Below are 25,908 nucleotides of genomic sequence, written 5' to 3'. Positions count from 1 at the left end.
TATTCAATTAATTATGTTTATGCCACTATATATGTAATTGCAGAAAACTAAAAGTTTTTGTGGCGTTTTTGGCCAGCTGGAAAGCCTTACAGCTAGCAAACAGAGAATAATTAATTCAGACAAAGTATTTCCTTTATAGTAAGACAAAAATATAAAGGGAACATTCACATGTGTTTAAAAGAATGAATGAAATTTCAGTGGCTCCACAACTAAATTTGCTGGCTTAGCCTGAAAGGCAGATCACTGACTATTCTATTTATACCAGTTTGACTTTAAAAGGAGCAAGGCAGAAGTGAGAGTTAAAATCTAACTAAAATCTCCATAATCCTCTATCTCTATCTGTTCCACTTGGCACCAAATCCTGGTTATCCTTTTAATAGGGCATTATTTGCAAAATAGTGTAATTTCATATTCACCAGTTATGTGAACACTCCCCCTCACACACACACGTCTTGAATAATGGCTTGAAATGATGCAACATTTATAGTCCAATTCTAACTACGCCTAATGAGAAATAAATTCAAATGTGTTCTAAGTGAACATACTTCCTATATATAAATTTTGAGGACTGCATCCTAGTTCTTGTAACTATGCACCAATTTTAAGTCAAAAAAGTTCTTAAGAAGTTACCAAGCCATTTATCAACAGCCTTGTCTGCCCAACAACCCCCTCTCCATTTCAACTTCTGTCAACATCCAGATAGCATGCCTTCCTTCAGTCTCTTAAGGAAAAATTACATCCTTTTAGAAAGAGAGGCCCTTTTTCAAACTATATACAGGACTTAGAAATTTAGTGTTTGAAATTGAATGAAGATTTGAATGAGCCACTATGAGCAAAGCAGGACAATTGCCTAGTAGTATTTAATTCTGAAGGGACTGCTCAGGCTTCCTGCTTAACAGAAGTATAAACAGATACAGAACCTCTAACAGAAACAAAACAGGGATAAAATCAAGGAAATGGCCTGGCAGCCAGAATATGTAATATTTGGAAAGACACCAGCTGTCATATTTTTGGAGAAACCTTCTGTGTCATCAATGCAGTAATGATTCTGTACCCTGAAGAAAAATAACTCTTCATATCATGTTACAAATATGTTAGAGGAAGCTTTGATTGGAATTCTCCTTCTCAACAGTAGACACCTAGCAAAATGAACAACCTGAAATTAAGGACCATGAATAATGAAGCCATTTTTTCTAGCTATTGCTGTAAGTGCAAACTAGTAACATCTTGAAACTTGATGGCAAACTGTAAATCCTAACTAAAAATGCATGTTTACAATGTAAACACTACTAACAAAGGTTCTCTGTACTCCTTGCACTGCTGCCTTAGATATTTCCACCTTTCCTTAAGTTCAAGTTAGTTGTTCAAACTCCCTTCCGGAACAAGATTACCCCAACTTATATGCAAACATATCAAATATAAATGTTAATGAGGCTGCCCTGAACACATCCTTCTCTTTCCCCGTAAGTTATGTGCATTGTCTTTTCCATTTCTTTCAGTGTTTCCATTCTATATGGTTATTTCAAGGTTCCTTCTTTGTCTTAAGCTTTCACTAAGATTTGCTTTCTACCCCACTCCACCTACCCCACCACCAGTAACATCGTTTTTCCAACCCTAACCCTAAGCTGGGCCTTTCTCTAACCCTAAAAGAGTGCTAAAGGGCACCTCTCCCAGTAGGGATATTCAAAATGTCCACCTCCTGGAGATTTTTCTGCACAGCTCGTCCTTTCTCGCCCTCCTGAACACCCTGCAGGCATTTTAACCATGCTGGGAAGCATTTTTTTTCCAACCCTAACCCTAAGCTGGGCCTTTCCCTAAGCCTAAAATAGTGCTAAAGTGTACCTCTCCCAATACGGATTTTCAAAATGTCCACCTCCTGGAGATTTTTCTGCACAGCTCGTCCTTTCTCCCCCTCCGGAACACCCTGCAGGCATTTTAACCATGCTGGGAAACGTTGTTTTTGCAACCCTAACCCTAAGCTGGGCCTTTCCCTAAGCCTAAAATAGTGCTAAAGCGTACCTCTCCCTATAGGGATTTTCAAAATGTCCACCTCCTGGAGATTTTTCTGCACAGCTCATCCTTTCTCCCCCTCCTGAACACCCTGCAGACATTTTAACCTTTTAAACAAAAGTTGATCATCTCACACAGATCTGTTCATGTCCTGGCCTGCCTCAAGTAGCCTGTTGCTAACTCCAGAACCCTAGGCCGTCCTTTTTCCCTGGAGGAGCCAATAGGTTTGCCAACACTCTTTTTATGGCAGAGCTCCTGCATTTCTGATAAAGGCAATGCAAGTAGAAATACCACACTACATTTGAACCTGTTCCCAGCGTGGAGATTCAAGAATGGGGTAAACTTTATATTGAAACTATATACTTGTTACATGTATATTAAAAGGTACAGGAGCTCTGACACTGAAAGAAAAGCAACAAGTCCATATAAGTAGTTGGCATATTCAGCTGTTTGCAATTAACAATAATCTCTAATAATTATTTCTTTATAAGTGCTACTTTAGAATCACCACCAGCAACAGAACAAGAAATGTTAATCACCAAAATAAAAAATATTTAGGGAAATGGAAACTGGGGGAAAAAGTCATCTTATATTACACTGGGGAAAGCACAGCAAGAGGACAAAGCAAGAAAGCAACAAGGATAAACGTGTTAGTTTCTGCTCAGATTATCCAAGCTGCATCCATGTGAGTAGTTTGGAAGTCCACCCTTTTCTCTTTCCAAAATGAGAACATTCTTGGAAACAGCTGAGAAGTTGAAAGCTTCCTTCTTCACTTAGTTACTTATTCACAATGCTCAAATTCTTGTACAGCAAACTCACCGTAGGCAGGTTTTTGGCAACTGTGTTATGATGAGCTCACAGACTAATTTTCACTTAGGACAACACATTCTAGCAACTTGTCATACATATATTCTTGTCATATTTTAGACAGAAATCACATTTCCAGGAAGCTCAGGGCAGCTTTTATAGAACTGTTCCTTTTTATTTGCATGAGCCTGTGTGGCAGGTAAGGCATTGGTGACCTGTGAACTTGCTAGATATTGAAAAGTTGAACCCAAGTGCACACGATACTCTGGTCAACCACCCCACATTGACTGAAACCACAGTCCAGATAACACAGACTGAAACAATGAAATCACACCCAAACATGGACAGGAGGGACACAATCTGTTTGGCTCTGAATGTTACACTAGACAACGTCAGCAGCCCACAGATGTACATACACACATGCCTGCATTCAAATATGTATGCTTATTTATTTGAGCTAGGAGCATCCTGTGGAGATTTTTGGCTATGGCCAAGATCTGATTGCCATATTTGAAATCACAAAGGAATCCCCCCACTGACTGACTGTTACTGTGGTATCCTGCCTTTCTTTATCTGATGTAGCTAGAGTCGTATGAAGCTATTGTTCCAAGTACACGTCTTCCTCTATCTGTTATTGCTTCATTTGCTGACTTGATTTGTGAGGGGACAGTTCTTTCCAAGCCTCTGATTTACAGGCAGGTGGTTAGAGAGGTCTATGTAAACCATACAAGATCTGAGCAGGCAGTTGTTTATAGCAGCTTAATTTGGCTCTTAGCCATCTACACCAATAAAAGATTATTGTTGAATTTTGGACCATGCTTGACTTAGATGGAAGTAATTTAAATATGTGATCTGCCACAGCTTCAGTGGAGATTACCTGAAGCAAGTCACATTCAGCCTCAGTTCCTGCAAATGAAAGCAGCTGCATATTTTTCAATACTGATGTGGAATATATAATATTTTAGAAAGCTCCTTTCTGCAAAAGTCTTATGTAAATTAATCATTATAGGATTGCTTAAGTCTCCACTGAACACTACGAATTTCCAAAAAGAAACAAGCACTCCATTATACTCTATATCACATATAGCTTGGTATGGGACATAGCAATATTACACATCTTCAAGGTCATAGCAGGCCATTTCACTTGCAAAGTCAGCATGCAAACAGTTTTAGTCACTCTAGACACACCACTAAAACTTCCAAGCACAAAGAGGCTTGTTTTCTTGGCTGGGTTCAGATGAGTCAGACAGCATTGCTAGTCCCAATTGTTCTGGGTGTGGCTCAGCAATTCCTCAAAGGCTGAACCAAGTATAAAGGTTTTAACAACTTCTGAGCTGAACTGGTGCCTTTTACCATTGTCTCAGAAGGTTTTGGAGTTCAGGAATTCAGTTGTATTTGCATAAGAAACATAACATATGTAAAACATCAATTATTACACTTGAAATGTGTTTGTATGCTATTTATTTATTTTATTTATTAAAAGCTTTTGTATGCTGTCCTATTATACAAGATCTCAAGATGGCTTACAATATTTAAAAAGACAATTAAAACAACAATTTCAATAAATAAGAAAACAGAACAAAACAATAAATCACAAAACAAACAGAGCAACATTTAAAAACTATTAAGTTTTAAAAAATTGTTTAAATAAAAAGGTTTTGGCCTTGCACTGAAAAGAGTATAAACTTGGCACCAGGGGTACCTCTCTGGGGAGTACATTCCAGAGTCTGGGTGCCACAGCAGAGAAGGCCCTACTCCGAGTTGATGACCTTTTTACCTCTCTTGGAGAGGGTTCCCGGAGCAGGGCTTCTCCCATAGATCTTAAGGGGCATGAGGGCATATAAGGAAGGAGACGTTATATGCTAGAAGTATATTAAGGTTATTTCAAGTGTACCACTTTTGCAGATTGGGGATCAAATGTTTGAAATCTCATGCAACGCCCTCCCAATCCTCCTTCAATATGAAAAGCATGCACATCAAGCAGAATCTAAGACAGAACCCTCAGGCTAACTTACTGTAGCATGGAGGAACATTTATTTCCAATATGCTATCTCCTATACACCCTCTCATGTGATGCAGTCCATGACAGTGTATACTCCTTTTGCCTATTTAGATCAACTCAGAGAATCAGAAATCCATGGGGAGCATCTGATCTCTAGCAGTTCAGCTTACATGAAAACTGCTTAAGAATATGAGATGGCATGGGATATTCAATATTTCAATTCAGAATGTTTAACAATAGAATATTTCTCATCTTGGAAGGAGTTAGTGAACTATTATGTGAAAATAGGCCCCTAACTCTTTAATTAACAGCTTGAAATGGATGTCTAGGACTTAACCGCTAGGTTACATGCATGATTCAGAACCACTTTGAAAGACTTTACATTAAAGAATGCTTTACAAATATTTGTGACACATAAAGAATATCTGAGACAAAAGACTAGAAGATCACAGGTTAATAAAGGTAAATAAATATATTTGACTGAAGTAAGAGTGAAAATGGTGTGAAAATGTTATTTTAAGAGTAGGCTGATCTTCTGATATTTGGCAAGTAAAATATTAATTCAGAGTTACCTGAATCTGCAGATCCTCCAGTTTACGTTTTCTGGTATGAAGAGCTTTACTTGGAAACGCCCAAAAATAATTGGAAGTCCCAATCCTATCAGTATCTACCATACCGTCATCAACTAAGCTCTGTAAGATTTCCTTTACTGACATAGCAGCTGTGGAAAAAACAAACACAGCACTGTTTTGTTTTTTAACATATATGGGAAGAGTTGACTACTTATTAGAACATATGAGCACATAACAAGGACATGATTTTTGAAATTAGCTCTCAAAAAGGTTTACAAAATGTGTGTGTGCACACGCACACACACACACTTTGGAAACATTTTCAGAATTCCTGCAAAGTTCTGCCTGTCAATACAACATAGCAGGTTCTAAATTAGTAGAGATTAGCAGGAAGGCTGTAGATAGCTGCATGTGGCTCTCTACTACAGTAGAGAGCTGACAGCATGAAAGTCACCATGCAGGATGAAAGCTGTTGTGTGAAGTATTCCTAAGAGGCTGACATAAGTGCCCAACAGCCATAAAACATTTCATGCTGGAATAAGGAAAGGAATAAGAAGGCAAATTTCATGCTGAGAATTTTTAAGAAAGGATTAAGAAAACAAGAGAGGCCAATAGCTTAATGCTACAGTAATGCTGCAGTAATGCCAATAGCTTAATGCTACAGTAATGCTACAATTCTTACTACCATACGTCAGATGACATATGATAGAACTCTATTTTTAAATGACACCTTATCTATATGTCTATCAAATACCATTGTGATACCCTGAACAAGTTTTATTTATTTGGGTAGTTAGTCCTTCCCACTTCTTACAATCATAGTTTATGACAATGTTTAAAATATGACAGTCCAAAAGAAATCTACGTAACAGCCTCACACACTGAAAACTTAACTGTGGTCTTCAAAGTCAGTCCAAAGTAAGTCATTTTTTTAAAATATAGATTATTCTAAAACTCCATAGTGAATTTGGACATACAAAAATTACCACATTCTTGAGAATCTACAGAGAATGCCTCCCTATTCACCCCTGCTGTCTATACCAGCGGCACAGATTCCATAACCAAAGAAAACATTAATATATTGTGAAGGGGTGTGGAGTGGGCAGGGTCAGTCTCTTCAGCAGATAATTCCCAAACAATTATATGCAACATACTTTACCTTGGTAAAATAGGTTACAGAGGTTATGTTTTTTATAAGCTATTACCTATTGCAGAGTTATCTATTTTGCCAGAAACAGCATGTCTGGATAAAAGGTGGTAGGAAGGGAATCCTCTCTACCCCCTTTATGAAAAATGTTCAGCATTGCATAAGAAGATGTCAATTATCAATGGCTGACTGACTGCAAGGAAAGTTCACAACCTGGAAGAATGGGGTACTAAAACAGTTTATAAGGGATTCAATATCATGTTGGGAAATCCACAATAGCAGCAAGGTCAAAAGATTTACTTCTTTTTTATTCTCTACCAGTCTTACAGCAAGATGAGTATCCCAGCATTCACAGAGTTCCTTAAACAATTGCTATGAAGTGCACACCTCCAAAGCCTCTGTCAAGAATGAAGGAACTTCCAGAAGAGGGCTGTGTTTGGGGCTTTTTTTGTTTGGGGTGTGTGTGTGTGTGTGAGAGAGAGAGAGAGAGCGAGCAAGCGAGAGAGAGTGAGCACTACCTCATTCACAGAATGAGAATTCACACTGGGGTATCAGACAAGATTTATATACCTCATGTGTTTTTTTCCTGCTTCTGCCTTTTTTCTTACCAGAAAAAAATCCATTAAGAAAGAGGGAAAAGCCTTAAGATTATCGGTGTTAGATATTTTCCAGCTAGATGAACCCTAGAAAAGTTTGACAGATCTGAAGATATTGCAAAACAGTTTGCTCGTACAGTGAAGAATAGATGAGAAATGAGTTTAGGTACTCACTGATTCCTTTCTCTTTGGGAGCAATTTTCTCAATGTCTTTTAACTGGAATACATCTTTCTGTTAACAAAGAGAAGGAAGGAGAGCAAGGGAAAGAAACAACACACCATCATCACAGTGAAAGGAAAAGCATCGGATGCACTCTGAAATTACTTCCTCAGCAAAGAGGCTTTTGTGGTTTCAAGCTCATGACTCAACAGTTCTTACAACTTACATAAAACATTACACCACATCACCACTTTCTCATACACAAGGTGGAAGGAGCTGGTCAGCTCTTTGAATTACTCCACACCTATTCCTTTCTTACAGTTGTTTCATAAATTTTATAGGATTTTAATCCACCAAGAATATCCTTGAAAAGGATGCAACTTTCAATCAAAGAAGGTGGATTTCAATTCCCTGACAAACATCACAAAGCATTATGGAAACCAGGAAGACAAATTTGTTATTTCCTCATATTAATTGTTTTCAGTACTGAATTAAATATTTAACCTTTTTTTTGCTCAGCACACAGTGATCAAGAAATGGGTTGACCCAGGTTAGGCTAAAAATATAGCAAAGTCCAAACTACTCAGTGCTGTTTCCAACACACCCTCTAGCAGCAACTGAACAATACAATGGAATACATGCAATAAATGAAAAATAAAATACGACTATTATTTTCATTTCTATGCCACCCTTTCTACAACTAAAATATTAACTATAAAAAAGTCAAGGAAGGAATAAATCTTTTAACCTAAGCATTTAGCTTTTCTGTTCCTTCCTTCATAGCACAAGCAACTCCAATAAATAATCGATTAGCTATACTATTGCCATTTTATCAAAACTAAAAAACTGGATAATTGGAAAACTTCTGGTTTAATCACATCTCACTGGAAGGTGCTGCATGTGCAAGGAAAAGACTCTTTCCTATATCAGTTTATCAAGACAAGATATGATTGTATGGATCCACTTACAGATTTCAAAAACATTTTGAAAAGCTGACTAAAGTGCCAAATTATACTATCATAATTGTTTATCATGCAATAAGCCCAATTTAAGACCCAAAATTTTCAGGCAATTTCTTGTACCTGAAAAAATACAGAAGTCAAAAGCTCTCATGCATGGCGGCTTTGGGGTTGTTGGGGTTTTTTTTGGGCAAGGCCAGTTCTTTGTGCAACCTGATTGCATTCCAAGATCCTCTCTGACATCCTGGAGGCTTCTGGGATGAACATTAAATTTGTAGAAAATGCCTCTGATCTAGCCACGGAAGACAAGCCTGCTTGGCAACTGCAAGTTTTCAGTTCAGCCTCACTATGTGCTCATAGAGAAACTATTCACAATACACTCTCCAATAGCAAACAAATATCGCTTACCGTTTCAAAAAAAATTTCCATCATCCGAGTTCTCTTCTCTTCAACACTGAGCCCTCTTTTCTTTGACTGAACAGGAAAAAACATGCAACATGGTTAATAGCATGTCTGAAATTAATATTTTCAGGTATGTCTAGAGACATCGCCATGTGGGAACAAAATATTTGGTGATTCATATGTAAAAAGTATAGTACAGGAGCAAGACACCTGATTCCATTCCCCTAAAATTCTCAAGTCTGATGCATCTTCATCTCTGTGAATTGTGCCAGCTGTATTGATCCACAGTTTCTAGTCTTCTATATAGTACAAAATATCAACACGTAACTGGACACTTGGTTGTCACTTGGTTGATCATGCATTTAAGCACCACAGAGCCTGCCTTTGGAAAACACATTTCGAAAAAATGAAAAAACTTAAACAGTGTGTAGACACTAGAGAAGCAATTCGTATCTTTATATTATACATTAATGCTTAGCTATATCGTATGTCTTTTTGTAAAGAACTTTGTTCAGTATACACTTTTCTCATCTAGACTAGGATTCCCTTCAGTAAACCATAGTGGGTAATGTAGCAAGTTAACCATGCTTTGCAGATTAATCTGCTAAACATACTTTCAGAACCTTCACTCAATCTTGGGCTCAACCCAAGAGCTGAATGAATTACTTCAGTTTCTGCTGAAGAAGATTCAGGAATCAGTAGGTGAAATACTGCACCAAAAGACAAGGAGGAGGAGGAGGAGGGTCCCTGCCTTACATCTTCTAATCTGGTCCACCAGATGGTGTAATAAGCATCTAAAGTGACATCTCTTGCTTTCGAAACCCTCAAACACGATAGGTGGACTTTGCTGGTACACAGGCTGAATGATGCAAAAATTCACCCTGGTAATAAGTAACAGTGGGTTGGTTGTTTTCCAAAGCACCCACAATGAGCCTGATCAGGGTCACTGTGGGTATTTCACTACTCCCTCCCACTCATTCCTTCCGGAGCTATCCCAGGGAAGAATAGGTCTCTTCTCTGACAGCTGCAACTGTGAGCCAAGTTCAGCTTGCTGTATTGCAGAGTCCATGTTGTGCAAAGGGCTCATGCCCGGAAACAAAATATCAGTGTGGTGCGTTGATTAGATTACAGGATGGGGAACCTGGGAGATTTGGGTTCTACTTCCCATTTGTCCATGAAGCTCGTGGCCAGCCAGGGACTCTCAGTCTATGCTACCTCACAGAATTGTTGTGAAGTTAAAATTGAACTATGTAAGCCACCTTGGGTTCCTTACAGGGAAAAAGGGTGGAAAAGTAAAGTAAAGTAGTACTAATAATAATGCAGTCAACTTCCAGCCACCACTAATGCTGGAGTCTACCCATTGAAACTGAAGGTTGACCCAGTTGTACTACAAGGGAGAACATACTGCTTCTTTTTCCCATAGCAGAAATAGGGCTGATTTCCTTAAGTGGAATGGGGAGGACAGGGGAAGAAATCTCTGGAACATGAGGTAGGGTACCTGATCTGCTCAGTCATACTCTCTATGTACAACTCTTCATAAGAAAAACATGCTATGATGACTCACTCTGGTAAAAACTGAGCACAGTCCAACAAAGATGAGTGGGCCATACATTCAAGGCTATTTCCTACACTTAAGTCTACAGCTGCTGCTGGCACTTAAATGTTACAGCTTGCCCACTGGATGCCAGTACCTATTGCAGGAAAAAAAGAAAAAGTTTCTAAGTGTGCTCATGCATCTCTCACAACAATTAATTTCCCTACAAATTTGGACCTTACCAAGCTAGTCTAGCACATCAAAGTGTGTAAACGTCTACTTACAATTACATTCCAGTACAATCCAAATATTCACCTATCACACAGGTATACGAGTATATCACTTATCCAATGCAATTCAATTCAATGGAATGCACTATAGACTAAAAAGTGACTATAGTATTGCAGCCTTTATTTGCTCGCTTATACAGAGTTCATCAGGATCTCATTGAGAACCTGGCTAGCAGTAAAATAAAGAAGAGTAACAATACTTTACTTGAATCACAGTACCCACATAAAAGCAAAAAAAGAAAAGAAAATCCTACCAAGGAAAAGACTGTCTGCACTATGTCTGTCTCTCCTTTTCCCTCTTGGATATGCTTTGCCACGATCCCACCTGGAACTTCTGAGACTTTAGTTAATACCAGTAAGTTTATTTCTAACAGTGCTTCCAGTGAAAAGCATGATATTAATGAACTGATGTTACTAGTTATTTATACAGCCACTATTTCAAATTATGCACAGTACAGTAGCCTTAGAGAACAACCCAAGGTGTTTCACCATTGATACTCATAAGCATCCAAACTTGAAGGTTTCTGAGGAGCAGGAGAAGTGGTGGATGCAATGTTCACCTACCTGTTTCATCTATTGAGATTTAGTGCTTTGAAGGGGGGGGGGGGTAAGATGGGGCCCAGGCATTTTCATTAGAAGAATCCCTGGAGGGGAATACTAGATTGGGTTCTTCAAACCACTGTGTGCATGTTCAGGAATTCATTCTGAGTGATTTGTGCTTTTGGGTAAATAAAGAATGCTTTGCAAGGAAAGCAGTCTGTGGCTTTTAAATGCACGAAGGAGGAACCTCGGCTCACAACCTGTTATCAGGTTGGCCTCCATATTCATGGAAGTAGGCTCCCCTGCAAGCTTCCCACCATAGAGCAGTTCGATTTTGCTTGCCAAGTAATGCTGACATCTTCATACCCATTAACTTTTCATAGGTTTAGTTGTGGCTATCAAAATGTATGTGAAGTAACAGGTGTTAAGTTCCAAGAACTCAAGAGCATAACAAATCTAGCTGAACTCACAGCAGGACTAAACATAGGAAGTTGTAAGCAACCCCTTTGAATTACGGCTTTTAGTCCCTCACTTCTGTAGCAATGGTACGATATGTTCTGCAGGCCCATGGTATTATGGTTTGGATAAGATATGCATGTCTACTGGCTGTGTATATAAAAGCAAAGTTCTTAGCATGCATCAACCTAAGTTAGAGAGACTGTGTTACGCAAGAAGCAAAATGGACATCCATTCCATGCAAGAATGATCAGGACTAATTTCCTGCAAAAAAGCAGGGTTTTTGAAAAGAAAAAAAGTCCAGAAACTGAAGCAAGCGGAATGAGAAAAAGATCAGTAGGGGTTCAGAGAAAAATCAAAAAGGTGATACAAACAGTAGAAGTTCTAGGAAAGACCAGAGGCACTCACAACTGTAGTAAAAAAAAGATCTGAGGAAAATAGTGGGAATCCCTCCTATATAAACCAGGGAGAGGGAGGAGGGGCTCCCACTGCATTAAGTTTTTAGCTAAGAAAATCCTCCAGACAACAGACCCTGTGCAGGTGCAGAGCCCATCTGTGTAATGCAGAGCCCACAAAGAAGAACTGAAGTTAAAACTACTTAACATGACTTAGCTTTTTATAAGATTCAGTGTTTCACAGAGCATACGTCTTTCTACAACTACCAGTTTTAACAGGGCAGTTCAACTTTTCATACCTTGAGGGCCACATGAGGACTTCAACACAGTACTTGGTGGTCACAATGAATTAAATTTCCATATTGTTAAAGTGTTCACAATAAAATTTAATATACACCATTTAAGATGATTTTAGGACTAACTGAATGAAAAAGAATTGTGAGCCTGTGATCCCTGCAGACATCACAGGCAGTTCCTTCTCCAACCACAGCCAAACACAATGACTGTTAGTCTGGGAAGGCCCATCTCTTTCTTCCCTGTTTCTCCTCCCAAAGTGCTTTAATGTGACCACCCCCCCGCCCCTCCTTCCATCTTGGAATTGGCAAGTTGAGCCTCTTTTACTTTACCAGACATGCCCTGGTAAAGCTCCTGCTGCTGAGTGCCTTTGCACTTGTCAGCTAGAGCAGCACAGGGCATACTGGGGTGAGCTCCTGCAAGGCCGCCAGCCCAACCCACTCTCTTCCTAAGTCTCATGAAGAGAGCAGGATGGGCCCACAGCTTCACAAGAACTTGCTGCAATCCTGCCCGTGCAGATCCAGAGGGTCCAGGGAACAGGAGGCTCCAAGCGACAAGAGAGCCTCTGAAAAAGAACTTGGGGGCCATATGTTGGACCACTCTGAGTTACAAGCAGAAATAACTGCCCCAACAAAATGGAATAGACATTACCATTATAGTCCCCTCATTGGCATGTGTTTAGCCAAGGTTCAGTATCAGCCCTTTGTACATAAGATGTTTAGTCTGTTTATTTCCTGATGCTTCTTCCATTTTCCTTGCAGGAGGAAGAGTGTTTCCTTTACCCATGGGTTTTCCCCAGGTTAGTCTTTCCCCACCTGTCAGTATATTCCACTATCCAACTACAAGGTGGTAAGGAGGTATAGCAGCAATACTGCAGAATTACATTGTACAGAATTATTTGTTTGTTCCACATTTGAAATGTAATAACTGACTTTCCCTACTTTTTAAAAGTAAAGGTAGAACATGGCCTGAAACACAGCAGAGGCCTAGGAGGATGACATCATCATAAAAAGGACTTTCAAACCTAGGTGACTGAGATCATGAGCACACAGCTAATGTCTCATGTAGAAAAGCCCCAGAAGTTTTCAGTTAAATGTACCAATAAGCAAGGCAGTTCTAGATGATTAACAAGCTCAAACTTAAAGCATGCTTACTCAGATGCAATCCACCACTATGTTCAATGGGGCTTATTTCTTTGGGTAACTCTGCATGAGGATGCAGCTGCACAGTACCAGGATGTGGGTGGATTCATTTCAGTTGGGGTTCAGGTCTGGTTTTGGCAATAAAACAGCCTCAGTCACCCTGTATGATGGCCTATGCCAGCAGAGATGTGGGAGTGTGCCTACTGATAACCCTGGACCACTCAGCAGCTTTCACTACCAACAACCTTCTAGGACAACTCTCTGAGTTGGGAGAACTGTGTTGCAGTGGTTCTGCTCCAAGCAGCAATTTCCAGAAGGTGGTGTTCAGGAAGACTGTTCAGCCTTATGGATTCTCCAGAAGGAAGTTCCTTGGCAGAGTTCTTCTGTTCTGTCCCCCATGCTATTTAGCACCTACATGAAACTACTGATTGGAGGCATCTGAAATTTTGGAGTGCATTGCCATCAGTAAGCTCCCTTTCAAGCCAATTCTAAAAAAATGATCAGAGGGTTGGAACAAGAGGGAGGGCTTTCTCTATGATAGCCTCCCATCTACGGAACCACTTCCCAACTGTGATCTGCCTGGTGCCAACCATCATCTTTTCAGCACTTGGTTAATAGACCCCTCCATGGTGAAGTTTTGTAAATGCACTTGGCTTGAGAGGATTACCCATCCCAGATGTTTTTCTTTCACAGAGTCATTCTTTATTGTATGTTCTACCTGTTTTACATTTCTGAATGCTTCTCTGAAAACATGTTCAAAGTATTTGTATTTTGTCTGCTTTTCATTAATTTTTGTAAACTGCCCAGAAAGTTTCTACTCTGGGCTGCTATTTGAAATGAAATAAATAATATATGACAGAGTCAGTGTAGTATCATGGTTGGAGTACTTGCCTTAGCTTGAGGATATATGGGTTCAAGTCCTCAAAGCATCTGGTTTACAACTGAGCGGGTTGGGCAAATTTGGATAAATCCTGTCAGGAAAACATTACTTCTGTGTGCATTTGAATTGTGGGAATCAAATCCTGTACTCCTTCTCAAAACCAAGCTGTCACTGTTTAAAATGGCATTCCCCTGCTCCTTTCTCTCACCTTTAGCTGTAAGCTACAGTACACAGGCCATTTAGTCCAAATATACATTGTAAATAGTCATTGTTGGAATTCAGTTTACAAGGAAGTATCTTTTGATAGCCCAGAGGCTATCAGAATGTCAATTCAGAATGTCTAGACTCTAGATAAGAGTCTTGAGTTCATGCCTAGTTTCTCAGTAGCTTGAATTTACATGTCTAAGCAGACCTGGACATGGGTTCAAGCTACTGAACTAAAGTGTCAATACAGGCAATTAGAAATATTGTAATCTCATTGTTACAGTGTGATTGACTGACATTCCTTTATCTGTTCTGTATGTGATGACCTCAGAATCTTATTGTAATCTCTGCATTCTGTCATCAATTTCCCTGTACCTGGGAGGGTATAAAAACCCTGTAGTTTTGTTGAAGCCTTGCAGCAGAGTTTACCTCTGCCTGCCCGGTAATGCATTATCATGAGTTGGACCTGCGGGGAACCTGGGTAATACAATAAAGCCTAGATGGTCTGGACACTTGATCTTTCCCACGAACCAGAGTTCTATTTCCTCTTCTCAAATTGAGATTCCAGGATTCTGACAAGCGCTAGTGTGGCAAAGTGGTATGTGTGCTGGACTAGGCCTCTGGGAACTCTGAACTCTAGTTCCTGCTCAACCACAAAACTCACTAGATAATTTTGGGTCGATTTATACTCTCAGTCTATCTTACAGGGTTGTTATTGTGAGAATAAAATGGAAAGAATAAAATTGTGAGAATAAAATGGAAAGAACCACCTTGTAAGCTGCCTTGGGTTCCATACAAAGAACTCAGTTCCAGAAGTTAGGCAGGGTATAATTGTAATGGAATGACAACTGTGGTAAGGCAGATATTGGAAAAACACTGTGATGCAATTATAGAAGATGAAAGCATGCCTAGTTAGACATAGGACCACATCTAAGCTAAGAAACTTGCTTGGAGATATTGAACTAGTCATTCTTTCTTAGTCTGACCAACCTAACGGGGTTGTTGAGCAAATAATATAGGTAGTGAGGAACGACCTTCCTATACTAACCTTTGAATTTTTTGAAAAGATATAAATTTAAGAAACAGACAGCCAGACAGACAAAGGTGGGCTTTTGCTGATCCAGTCGTTTTAACAAGCAGGAGAGGCCCAGGTGAGGGCAAGTTGCTATTCCCAAAGGAACAATCCTGGAGCTCACGCGCGGTGGATCTCTTGGGAGTTACTCCAACTCGGAGGCAAGTCCCACCGAGTGCAACGAGACTAACTCCTCGAAGCGTATCTAGGGTTGCAGCCCCGACCCCCACCGGGTCGACTGCGCAAGATGAGCCCGCTGAGGCGGCAGTCCCCGGTCCGTTTCACGACCGCACCGTCCTCAAGCCTCTTTCCCCCCCACGCCGAAGCCACTTGGCGCCCTTGCTGAACACCCCTGCGAGCAACTGGGCGGCCCAAACGGACACAGCTTACCATGTCGCCTCCTTCCCGCGCCGAACGGCGGGAACTGTTTAAGTGCGCGAGGAGGGGCCGCGAGACGAAAGGGCGACAAAACGAAGCCGCCCCTCCTCGCCCGGATGCGTGGCGCCATCTACCGCCGCTCGGCTAAATCGCAAGCTCCGCAGGACGGTGGTTAGGCGCCCCCGCCCTTCTTCTACGGCACAGCGCCATAGAGATAGGAAATGGAAAGAGGAATAAACGGTACACTTCATTTGATTATCAGAAGCGACTGTGGGAGTTTTTCTCCCCTCTTAATGTTGTCGCTCTAAAACTCGGCTTCTCCATGATTCGCACAGGAAACTAAGGGTGTTACCGACTGCGATGATAGTTCTGGACCTTTGTTTGCTGTGCTTGCCTATGCAATACACGTTGGAAGCAGTTCTCTTGCAATCAATAACACGTGCTCCCAGCAAGGTTAAACGCGCACGCGGGTTACAAAATTAAGGGGCTACAAGATTGTATTTCTTGCAACCCAGTAACATGGCTGTTCTCTGGAAAGCAGCACATGGAAACAAGCAATACTGGATATGATTTCTCTCAATTGATAGTGTTCCAGGACTTGCTGTCTTTTACTTTTGCATCTTGTTTATGGTTTCAAACACTCACGGCTGCAAATTCCCAACCAGTAACGACGACACAGTTTCGCTCAAATTAAGAGCGTGGGCAAATAAAATCAAAAGGGATGTAACAGTGCGAATGCCCCACGAAACTGTTCCATTTCTGTGGTGTCCTAACGTTGTTTTCTGTTTATGTTGTTCGTTCTTGCTTCATCTTGATCCTTGTCTTTGGTATGAATATTTTATTTAAAGAGAGTTGGAATTTTATGCAAAGGAAATAATCCTGCCTTCCCCCTGCCTCGGTTCACTGCACAGGGATCTCGGTCCCACTGACACACTCTTTCCTAAAATCGTCCCAACCTTCAAAAAAGAAGCAGTAAATGCCCTTTCGCTTCCCTTTTCATTTGGGAACTCTCCGCTAAGGGTTCTTTCCAAAAGGTGCAGAGTGCGAAAGCCTGCATTTGGCTGGGCCTGGTTTTAGGAAAGGGGAAGTGTTGTGGGCACATTTGGGAACTGGAGACATTATGTGGGCGCTACCACAAAATGGATCCCATGGTGGATGTGGCTAATGTTGGGAAATTCAGATAAGTCCTGGTAAGAAAAAGGTTGCTTACATATGCCTTTGTGTTATAAAATCAAACTTGCGCCCATCTCAGAAAGTAGCAGAATTCCAAGCCAGGTTCCTTTTTAGTACTGCTGTTACTTTAAGAGGTTGGAACTCCTAACTAGCACTATTGTTATGCAACAGCAACAAAACTGTTAAGCAGCCAGAGAAGGGTTTTTTTTAGCAGCATTGCAATCACCCTAATTAGCATGATCAAACTCACAGTGAAGACTTGTCATACCTTCTCATTGTTATATCACTTTCCTTTAATACAGGGGTGGGCAATTAATTTTCCTATGGGGCCACATGAGAAACTTTGACAGTTGTTAATGGCCGGACCAATACACTTACAGCTCTGCTCAATATATATCTCTATAAAAACAGTAAATGAACCTCATGCTGGCCAGTCAGGGTCAGCCATTGGGCTGGATGTGACCCATGGGCCGGACAATGCCCAGGTCTGCTTTAATCCATGGTATTGTACTGAGCTCCTTCTGCAGTGCTCTCTCATTCTTTTCATTGTTCTCCTTGTTTGGACATCATCTACCCTGCTGCTGTGACATGTGACTCAGAACCTATAAAACACTCTGCGTATGTTCTGGAAGCTTGTAGTTGGTTTGGCCTCTACCTGACAGCACTATTGTAAGTATGGGTTTCTCTACAGAAGATGCCTGATCTTTCAATAAACTACTAAGATCCAAGGTAAAAGAGGTCTTGTCCACTGATTCTGTTCATTCTCACGGCTGCTATTGAGATGTCCCATCACTAGTCACAGAGTAGAGGTGTGGCTAGTGGAAAGTGAGCTCAAGCCGTGGGTGAGAAGGAGCAGAGCTAGAGGCTGTGAGGAGCAGGAAATAGCAAGGCAAAAGAGGAGAGTCTCCGGCTGTGCCAGCTTTCAGCATCACCATGTGAAATGGTTTTAGGCTGGCCTACAGGCTTGGTTAGCAGATCCTACCCCATCGCTATTATGTGCTGCCTGGCCGGTATCTGTACTGTGTTGCCACAAGACTTTTTCTGGTATGAGGGAATCTGTTCAGAGCTGGTTGGTGAGACTGGAGCCCAAATTCAGCAGCAACGCCAGTTGTGCACCCTTGTGGAGTGCCATTGAAATAACAGTGTGGGACAGTAGACATAAGGAGCTAGACTTAAGCTAGACTGTGCTAAAACAGATACAATTGCAGCTTTGGGGGCACATCTGATTGAGGATGAGCGGTTATGCTACTTGCTGCAGAAGTCTGCTTCCCTAAGACGCTGCTTACTAAACAAAGTCCAAGTCTTTTCTTTACCTGTTATTTCAAAGGGAACTGAATTCCAGATGCCTCACATTTTGGGATGTGGGCAGCATATCACACTTATTACTTACTTTAAACCCAATGTTTATAAACCTCTAGAGTCTAGAGTACTCGTAGCAGACTAACTGGATGTATATGTGGGGCATATTGTGCTCATATAGTTATTGACCAAGATGAATAGTACACTTTTCCTTCTGTGTCCCAAAATGGCTCAGAAAGGCTTCTTTAACTTCTGTGTATACATGTTAGAAATTTATGACTATGCTCTACATAATCTCCTTCTTAAGGCCTCTAGCAACAAGACAGCTGAGCAACAAAGGTGGCTTTTTGGGGAGGGGGCACAGTATAACAACAAAACATTTTGCAATCTAAAAAGAAAAGGAAACCACTTTTATTCATTAATTTTATTTTGGGGAGTTGTGCATGATAAAAGATACACATTTGACTCTAGATTTTTCCTGTTGTTCCAACACAAGGTAAGTTTTTTAAGCTTTCTTTTGAAGGATAAAGCATAAAAAATACCATGGCACACATGAAGCTAAACCTACATACAGTCTTCAATGGACAGCTTTCATCCTCAGCCTTAACTAGACAAGTTTATATTTCTTCTAAACAGGAGAGGGTGCATGACTGTGATGGGAAATTTTAAAAAAGCAATGACTAAGATCCTTCAGCATCATTTGCAGAAAGTGCAAGACTTTATAGCATTCTTTACACAATGTATGAAACTGGCTTATAAAGCTGGAATGTACAAAACAAAACAATCATTCATTCCGAAGTCTGGAAGAGTACAACATACAAAACATTTCTAGCCCAGGGATATTACACAACACAATGCACATTATGGAACATTCCCATGTCAAAAAGAAAGGGGGGGGGGCAGGAGAAAGTAGGGTTAAGGCCGTGTTGCTCACAAACATCCATTTAAGTGTTGTACATTCATCAGAAACTACCACTATTTTGGAATTATCCTATTCTACAGTACAAACTTCGTCCATCCATTCACCAAAACACAAACCTTTTAAATCAATGATCACAGCTTCTCTGTAACAGCATTTTCAGCAGACATTTTCATTTTGTTCCTTGCTGTCATTCATAAAAAGCCACCATCACCATTTCCTCACACAACAAGCATAACTTAATGGGCACTTGTTTTAATTATGGCAACACTAGATCCTTAATCATAAAAGAAAAATTAACTGTAAAATTGAAAGCCCTGTAATGTTTACAGAGGTCAACAACAGTAGACAATATATTTTTGCTACATTGCTGAAACTTTAAATCAGTGTAAAAACTTCCCTAGTATTTTAAGTTTTCTTTTTACAATTAAAAAACCCCTTCAATATACAGTTGCTGAGTTTATCCAAAAATGAATTGACAGTATTTTTAAACTTCTAGTAAGTGCTTGCTTTGAATAAACACATGTGCACTTAAACTGCTTATGATGTTATTTCCACTCATTACTTCACCTTTGAGCATCACCTGATGCAAGAGGGATGTCTATCATACAAACCTAAACTTGACTTGATAAAAATCCTTGGGACAACTCGTGACTGATAATCTAGCTTACATTTGCAAGCAAGGTGTGCCTTAGGTTGTAACTGTGGATGTGGCAGAGTAGCAAGGCTGAGTTGGACATGCATGACCCATCTTTAGATATTAATTTAGGGGTGCAAACAACATACTTATGACTCATCTGGACCAATCTTTCAAAGAAATGTAACATTTTTTAAAAAAAATGTTACATGTCTACAATGGTGGTTCTTCTGGCAATCCTTGATCAGTTAACTGGATATAGGGCAGAAATGTTTTTTAGAAGTGAATATCTGAAAACTGGTGAGCAAGAAGCATACTGAATATTGCTAGCTACTTTTCAAATACTCATTGCTACAGAAAACTTGCTTTTGTCCTATACTCAGCTGACCAAGGCTGCTGGGTTTTCAATGGCATCTGGCAAAGATCTATACTTTAACAGGGCTCCAGACTAGTACCAGTTTATAATAGTATCCATCACCAAGAGATGTTACGAAGTCAGCAATTCATCAAGGAAGAACCAGGTTCCAATAAGGTATTGAGGGGAAGGGCGCATTCAGAAAACACCATAAACAGTACTTGAAGGTTTAGTGTGGATTTAGAGTGGGTTGTTACTAAAATATGAGTTGTTGTTGAAACAAACTACACTTTATTAACCACAAAGAACCCATGAAGAGTACCCATGGTGTTTGTTGGCTTATGAACTGTTACTTGTGGTTAACAAATCATGATTTGTTAGCACAGCTGGGTTCAGACAAGATGATAATCCCCAGTTCAAGAACAACCCACACTTAACTCTCAAGTGTTGGTTATTGTGTGGTTTAAACCCAGTCAACATGTTTGCTTTACTGAAAAGGAAAGAAGCAATAATCCAAATCTGAGGCAAGGTAGTATATACAGCATTACCAAGTTATTATTAATATAATTAAGAAACTTTTTAGGAAAGCATTTTAAGGAATGCATGGTCATGTCTGCATGCATGAAATGATCTCTGTGTGACAGGTTAACAATGTAGATTTTAATGCTTCCCTTATACAATTCATTGGGACCTGCTCCTACACAAGTTCCATTAAAATAAGCAAGAGTATAGAAGATCAGAGGTCTTCACCAGAAACATGAGAAGACCTACAGGACAGTATTCCTAATCCCTATTCAGATCATTGAAGGTTTTGGCTCAGTACCTTTTTAAAATTCAAGTGAAAATCTTGTTTCATCACAAGAACATTTTTATAGAAGCATAGACATCTAAAATTTTATGCTGGATGAGTTTGACAATGTCCCTCGAATCAAGTCTATTATAATAACATACTCAACAGTTTTTGAGTTCCTTTACAGTAGAAGCTCAGTAGCAATTCTGAGACAGCTTAAGGTTTGTGTTTTACATGATTAATAAATACACATAAAATGATAAATAGGACATTCCTTTCCCCACAGAATTTAAATATTCAAAATTATTTTAATGTCCAAGACTAATAATATCTATTGCCATTCCAGAAACATCTATGTTTCTCCAGATTCCATACAATTAGATGCTTGGTGATACTCATTTTAAGAGGATTATTTTCAACAGGGTGTGAAGTTATTCTGTTGCTTTAACATATTTAAAAAAGCATTCAAACATTGCTAATCAACATCTTAGCTTTTTTTCTCTAGCTACTCTATCATGGGCTGGCTACATAACTGTGTTGGTTTTGCAAGTTTTCTCATTGGATATATCATGTAAATGTTTTAAACAAGATATTGGGCTCTACCCTCCACATAAGCTCAGGCTGGCAGATAATAAGTTGCCACCCTGACTGCACAAAAACGAGATTATCTCATACACTGGAACCGCACTATCCTCTGTGTCATCTTGCCTAAGACTGGTGGCAGTACATGACCTCACATTGCTTCCTATCAAACTTGTTTTTCTTGTCAGCTGATGCAAACGAATTCCACATCTATGCTCTTTCATGTTGATGGAAATAAAACAAACAGGAAACATGTTGAAAATACTGGTGTGAAACTGGTAATCTTAAGCAACATGGCTTACATTTGGAAGGGGAGAGTAGGAAAGGAGAGATCCTTTTAGCATATGCTTTCACGTAGAAGGATTTTAGGTAATTTTGACTTATCAGATCACCTTTATTTATGTTTCTCATTCTTTATCCTCATACTATATACCCATATGGTGGGGAAAACAACCAAACTATTTGAAATCCCTCTTTAGGTATCTTGCACACATATAGACTTGCAAGAATTTCCCCCCAATTTATATATTTTATGCTCAATTGTTTTGGACTTTTTAAAGCCTACTTTGCTAAACCCTTTAAAACTCTAAAATACCAAACTTCTTTTGGTTGTACAAGATAGGACCTCTGATGAGATGCACATGTGTTTTGCTACCCAGTGTGAAAACAAGTAACTGAACAAAGTGAATTATTTTCATAACTATAGCAAATAACTATATGAATATGTAATGTTAGCTAAACTGATGTGTAACCTAATTTACTAATGAATTTGTCTGAATTAAGAACTTGATTCTACAAAGTTGTTAGCAGTAATATATCCCTATAAGAGTATATTTCCAGAGCTTTAGAAGTTTCAGTTTCCTGGAAAATTCTTACAACACATTGAGCAGTAAGAAAATTGATAAACATGTACATCAATCTTACACAGGACAGGAAGTTTTGCATTGATTCTTGTAGTGCTAAAAATTACGATGTTTTAGGTCTGATAGCTAGTACAGGAAGGGTTAACCATATCGCTTTATTACTAAAAGAAACTACGTAGTACAGTTACTAAGACTGAAGGTTACAAGTGTAATATCTAATATAACAATGTGATCCAGAAGATTCCCAGACTTCTTGCTGGGTTAAATAATGCTTAAAATTAACAACTTTCAAATGTGGAAGCAAACAAGTGCTCCCATTCACATGTTGAATAAACCCCTTTAAATAAAGTAGCTTTTTAAATTCTTCTCCGCCTTCACAAAAATTAGTCAGTCAGTTATATAAGTGCCTGATCTACAAGCCACAGAGTTCACATTTCTAGTATTCCACTGTCTTTGTGAATTTGGAGCGGTGGGGGGAGCAGAGGAAGAACAGGGTCTTATTTATTAATCCTTCAGTGCGGAACATATGAGGTGCAAGTCCTATGTAAACAAAGTAGGTTTGGAAATAAAACAAAAATAAAACCTGGAGATTCCTTCGGTATTAAAATTGAAATATTTAAGAGTAGACATCCTACACAAAAAGAGCTACATTGGCCCTCCAATGCTAGTAACTTCTTCAGCATGATCCAGCTCCAGTGGTTACTGTAAGTATCGATAAACTTTGAAGCAGTGATTGCCAGAGTCTGCAACTACAACGTGACCATCTGAAGTAAGGGCCAAACCTTGAGGACCATACAGTGGATCCGCAGATGTATTTATATACGATAAAAAGGACCCACTGCCATCAAACACCTGTGAAGAGAGGTAATAAGAACATGCATGAAGCAAAGAAAGCAAGCCACAATGTGTACATGTTGCAGCTTATGTGTATAAGCAGCGGGCTGGTATGCATGAAGTACAGAAAACATGTCTAAGTAGACAAGCCTGTACAGGTTCTTGCCTAGTGCTCAAAGAATGCAGGTGGATCAGAGAAACTTCACAAATGTCTATGTTAAATATAGAAAGCCTCCATATCAATGTTGTACTTTGCCTGGGAAAATAATTACCCAGTGGAAAATACCACTGTCCTTTTGTACTCATTTTACAAGTGGCATCATTGGCCAAGGCCCAAGAGTGATGCAAGTCAAGGCTGGTTTGCCAGCTGAAAAGTGTTGCAGCTGGCAAGCTACCCTTCTCTGGTCTGTGCCAGTCAAAGCCAGTTTGCCATCTGGAACCATTTCTAGAGAAACAGACACGTGCCTCACTAGCTGTATCCAGAATAGAGCACTGTAATGTGCTATATGTGAGACTGCTTTTAAAGACAAGTCATAAATCTCATCTGCAGCCCTTAGGATGCTTGCAGAGACCAGGTGTTCAAAATATGTACCACTGATATTATGCCAGTTGCACTGGCTGCCTATACCTTTCCAGGCTGGATTTATAATACCTAATACTGAAGTTCCAAATGGTCTGGTATCAGGCCTGCATCCATACAAACCTGTCTAGACCTTAAGAACTGTTAAGATCGGTCAGAATGGTTGGTACCAGGGCCTTTTCAGCAATGGCTCCTATTTTAGAACTCTTCTAGTGTTTTATTGATGTTTAAATTTGTATTGATTAGAAACCTTCTTTAAGATTTACAGTGGTTAATTTATCCTGTGTTGTAAACCGTCTTGAGCCTACTGAGGTAGAAAGTAAATACACTAATGTCTCCAAAATAAAACAAAAAACCCAAAGATGACATCTGTATACTGTCTTGAATAGTTGATATACCAAAGGCTCCACTTGACTTTTTATGGCAAGGACAAGTAAAAGAGTCATACAGCCCTACTACACTGGAGCATCTGAGCTCATACCATGAAACAGAAAGGAAAAGGTACAAATTGGACCATAACATCGGATGCAGAACTAGTCTTACTCAAGAGTAAACCACACTGAACTCACTGGAATTTACTTCCAAGTCAACATAAAGCTGCTAGGATTGTTTTTCAGCAAGAGAGGTGCAAAACCATTTATTTTTTTACTAAAATGGATACGCTATTGTTGGCAAACAGACATATCTATACCAAACTGTACTTCCTTAAAGTTTGTGCCATGTCATCAATCCAGTAGAATTAAATAATTATCTTGTTTCGCCTGGCTCTTGGAAGTTTTAGAAGAATTCATGGGTGACACAGATAGTTATATCTGTGTTCCCTTCAGAAAATGCTAACTTGTAATCCTTAGGAGGAAGGCAGCACCACTGAAATCAGTAGAATTTTTATGTAACCATGGATAGGCTTGTCCCAGAAGGCATTTAGGAGATAGAGTTAGGAAACTGTGTCTTAAGTCCTGAAGGTGGCTGGAGACATGTAGGTGGGAATCAACCAACACATCATACAAAGGCTACTGACGTGAAAAATAAGGCTTTGCTACCTGTATTCGACTGTTTCCCCAGTCTGCTACAATGATGTTTCCATTAGAATCCACAGCTACTCCTGTTGGAGCATTGAACTGCCCATTCCCTTCTCCATTTGATCCAAACTTCAACATGAATTCACCTTCCTGGTTAAACACCTGTATGAAAACAATGTTAAATAAAACAATGTTAAATGTCACAGTAGATAGTAACTGATGATGAAATTTAAGCAGCAAAGACCAAATAAAATAATAAATGTATTATTACTACTTCTGTTGCTTCTTTCTGATGTAATTTGATGTAAGTTTGGCTTTATCAGATATTTACTATGCAATTCATGTTTTTATTATCATTTATAAATTGTACTTTTTCCTTGCTTCAATTACCTAAACTTTATTTATTGGCAATACTTATATACCACTTCTCACTTGAAAGGAATCCTAAGACAGTTTACAAAATAAAAATAAACAAAAACTACACTCACATGCACACATGTGCATGTGTGTGTATACATAAACACACACACAAAATGAAGTGGGTGTAAAAAGCTTCACACGTGGGAGATTTTTTACATTTGTGTCAGCATACATTATCCTCCTCCTCTCCATTTTATCCTCACAGCAACCCTATGAGGCAGGTAGACTGAGTGACTTGATCTAAGACAGCCAGTGACCTTCACTACTGAGAGGCAATTAGAGCATAGTTCTGTCAAACACTAACCGCTACATCATGTAGGCACTCAGGTAAATATATGTACATACACTGTCCTACGTAAACTAAGCATGGTAACTTTTTTCTCTAGTTTATTCCAATGTTAACACCATTTTATCACAAACTGATGCAGAAAATATTTCCTGGAGCTAAAAAATATGAAAAACTGCTGGCATATAAGGGTGTATATAGCACAATAAAACCACAGTTACAGAGAAAGGGTAAGAAGTTCCCCATTCTAGCACTATTGTTGCAATGTACTCGGGCCAGACATTATCCAGAATGCAGTTCAATGTGTTGTG

General features: G+C 39.5%; 1 protein-coding gene across 7 annotated transcripts in view; it reads right to left on the bottom strand.

Moving 5' to 3' along the window:
* The window catches only part of TRIM2 (tripartite motif containing 2), a 106,820-nt gene that overhangs the window by 35,840 nt on the left and 45,072 nt on the right, over positions 1–25,908 (bottom strand). For 6 of the 7 annotated variants that reach the window (XM_044430645.1, XM_044430648.1, XM_044430649.1 and 3 more), the window contains exons 11-14: positions 24,913–25,053; positions 8,662–8,727; positions 7,309–7,366; positions 5,392–5,540 (exon numbers count right to left, since the gene is read on the bottom strand). In XM_044430645.1, coding sequence (XP_044286580.1) covers positions 5,392–5,540; positions 7,309–7,366; positions 8,662–8,727; positions 24,913–25,053 — 414 coding nt within the window. Of the gene's footprint in view, positions 1–5,391; positions 5,541–7,308; positions 7,367–8,661; positions 8,728–18,721; positions 23,311–24,912; positions 25,054–25,908 lie in introns of those variants that run through there. The other variant, XM_044430650.1, reaches the window with a different exon arrangement.

This window comes from Varanus komodoensis, unplaced genomic scaffold, assembly GCF_004798865.1.
Source record: "Varanus komodoensis strain SLA01 unplaced genomic scaffold, ASM479886v1 scaffold21, whole genome shotgun sequence".
Taxonomy (NCBI): domain Eukaryota; kingdom Metazoa; phylum Chordata; class Lepidosauria; order Squamata; family Varanidae; genus Varanus; species Varanus komodoensis.
Note: the sequence above shows the minus strand (reverse complement) of the source record. Positions and strands in the feature narration are given on the sequence as shown.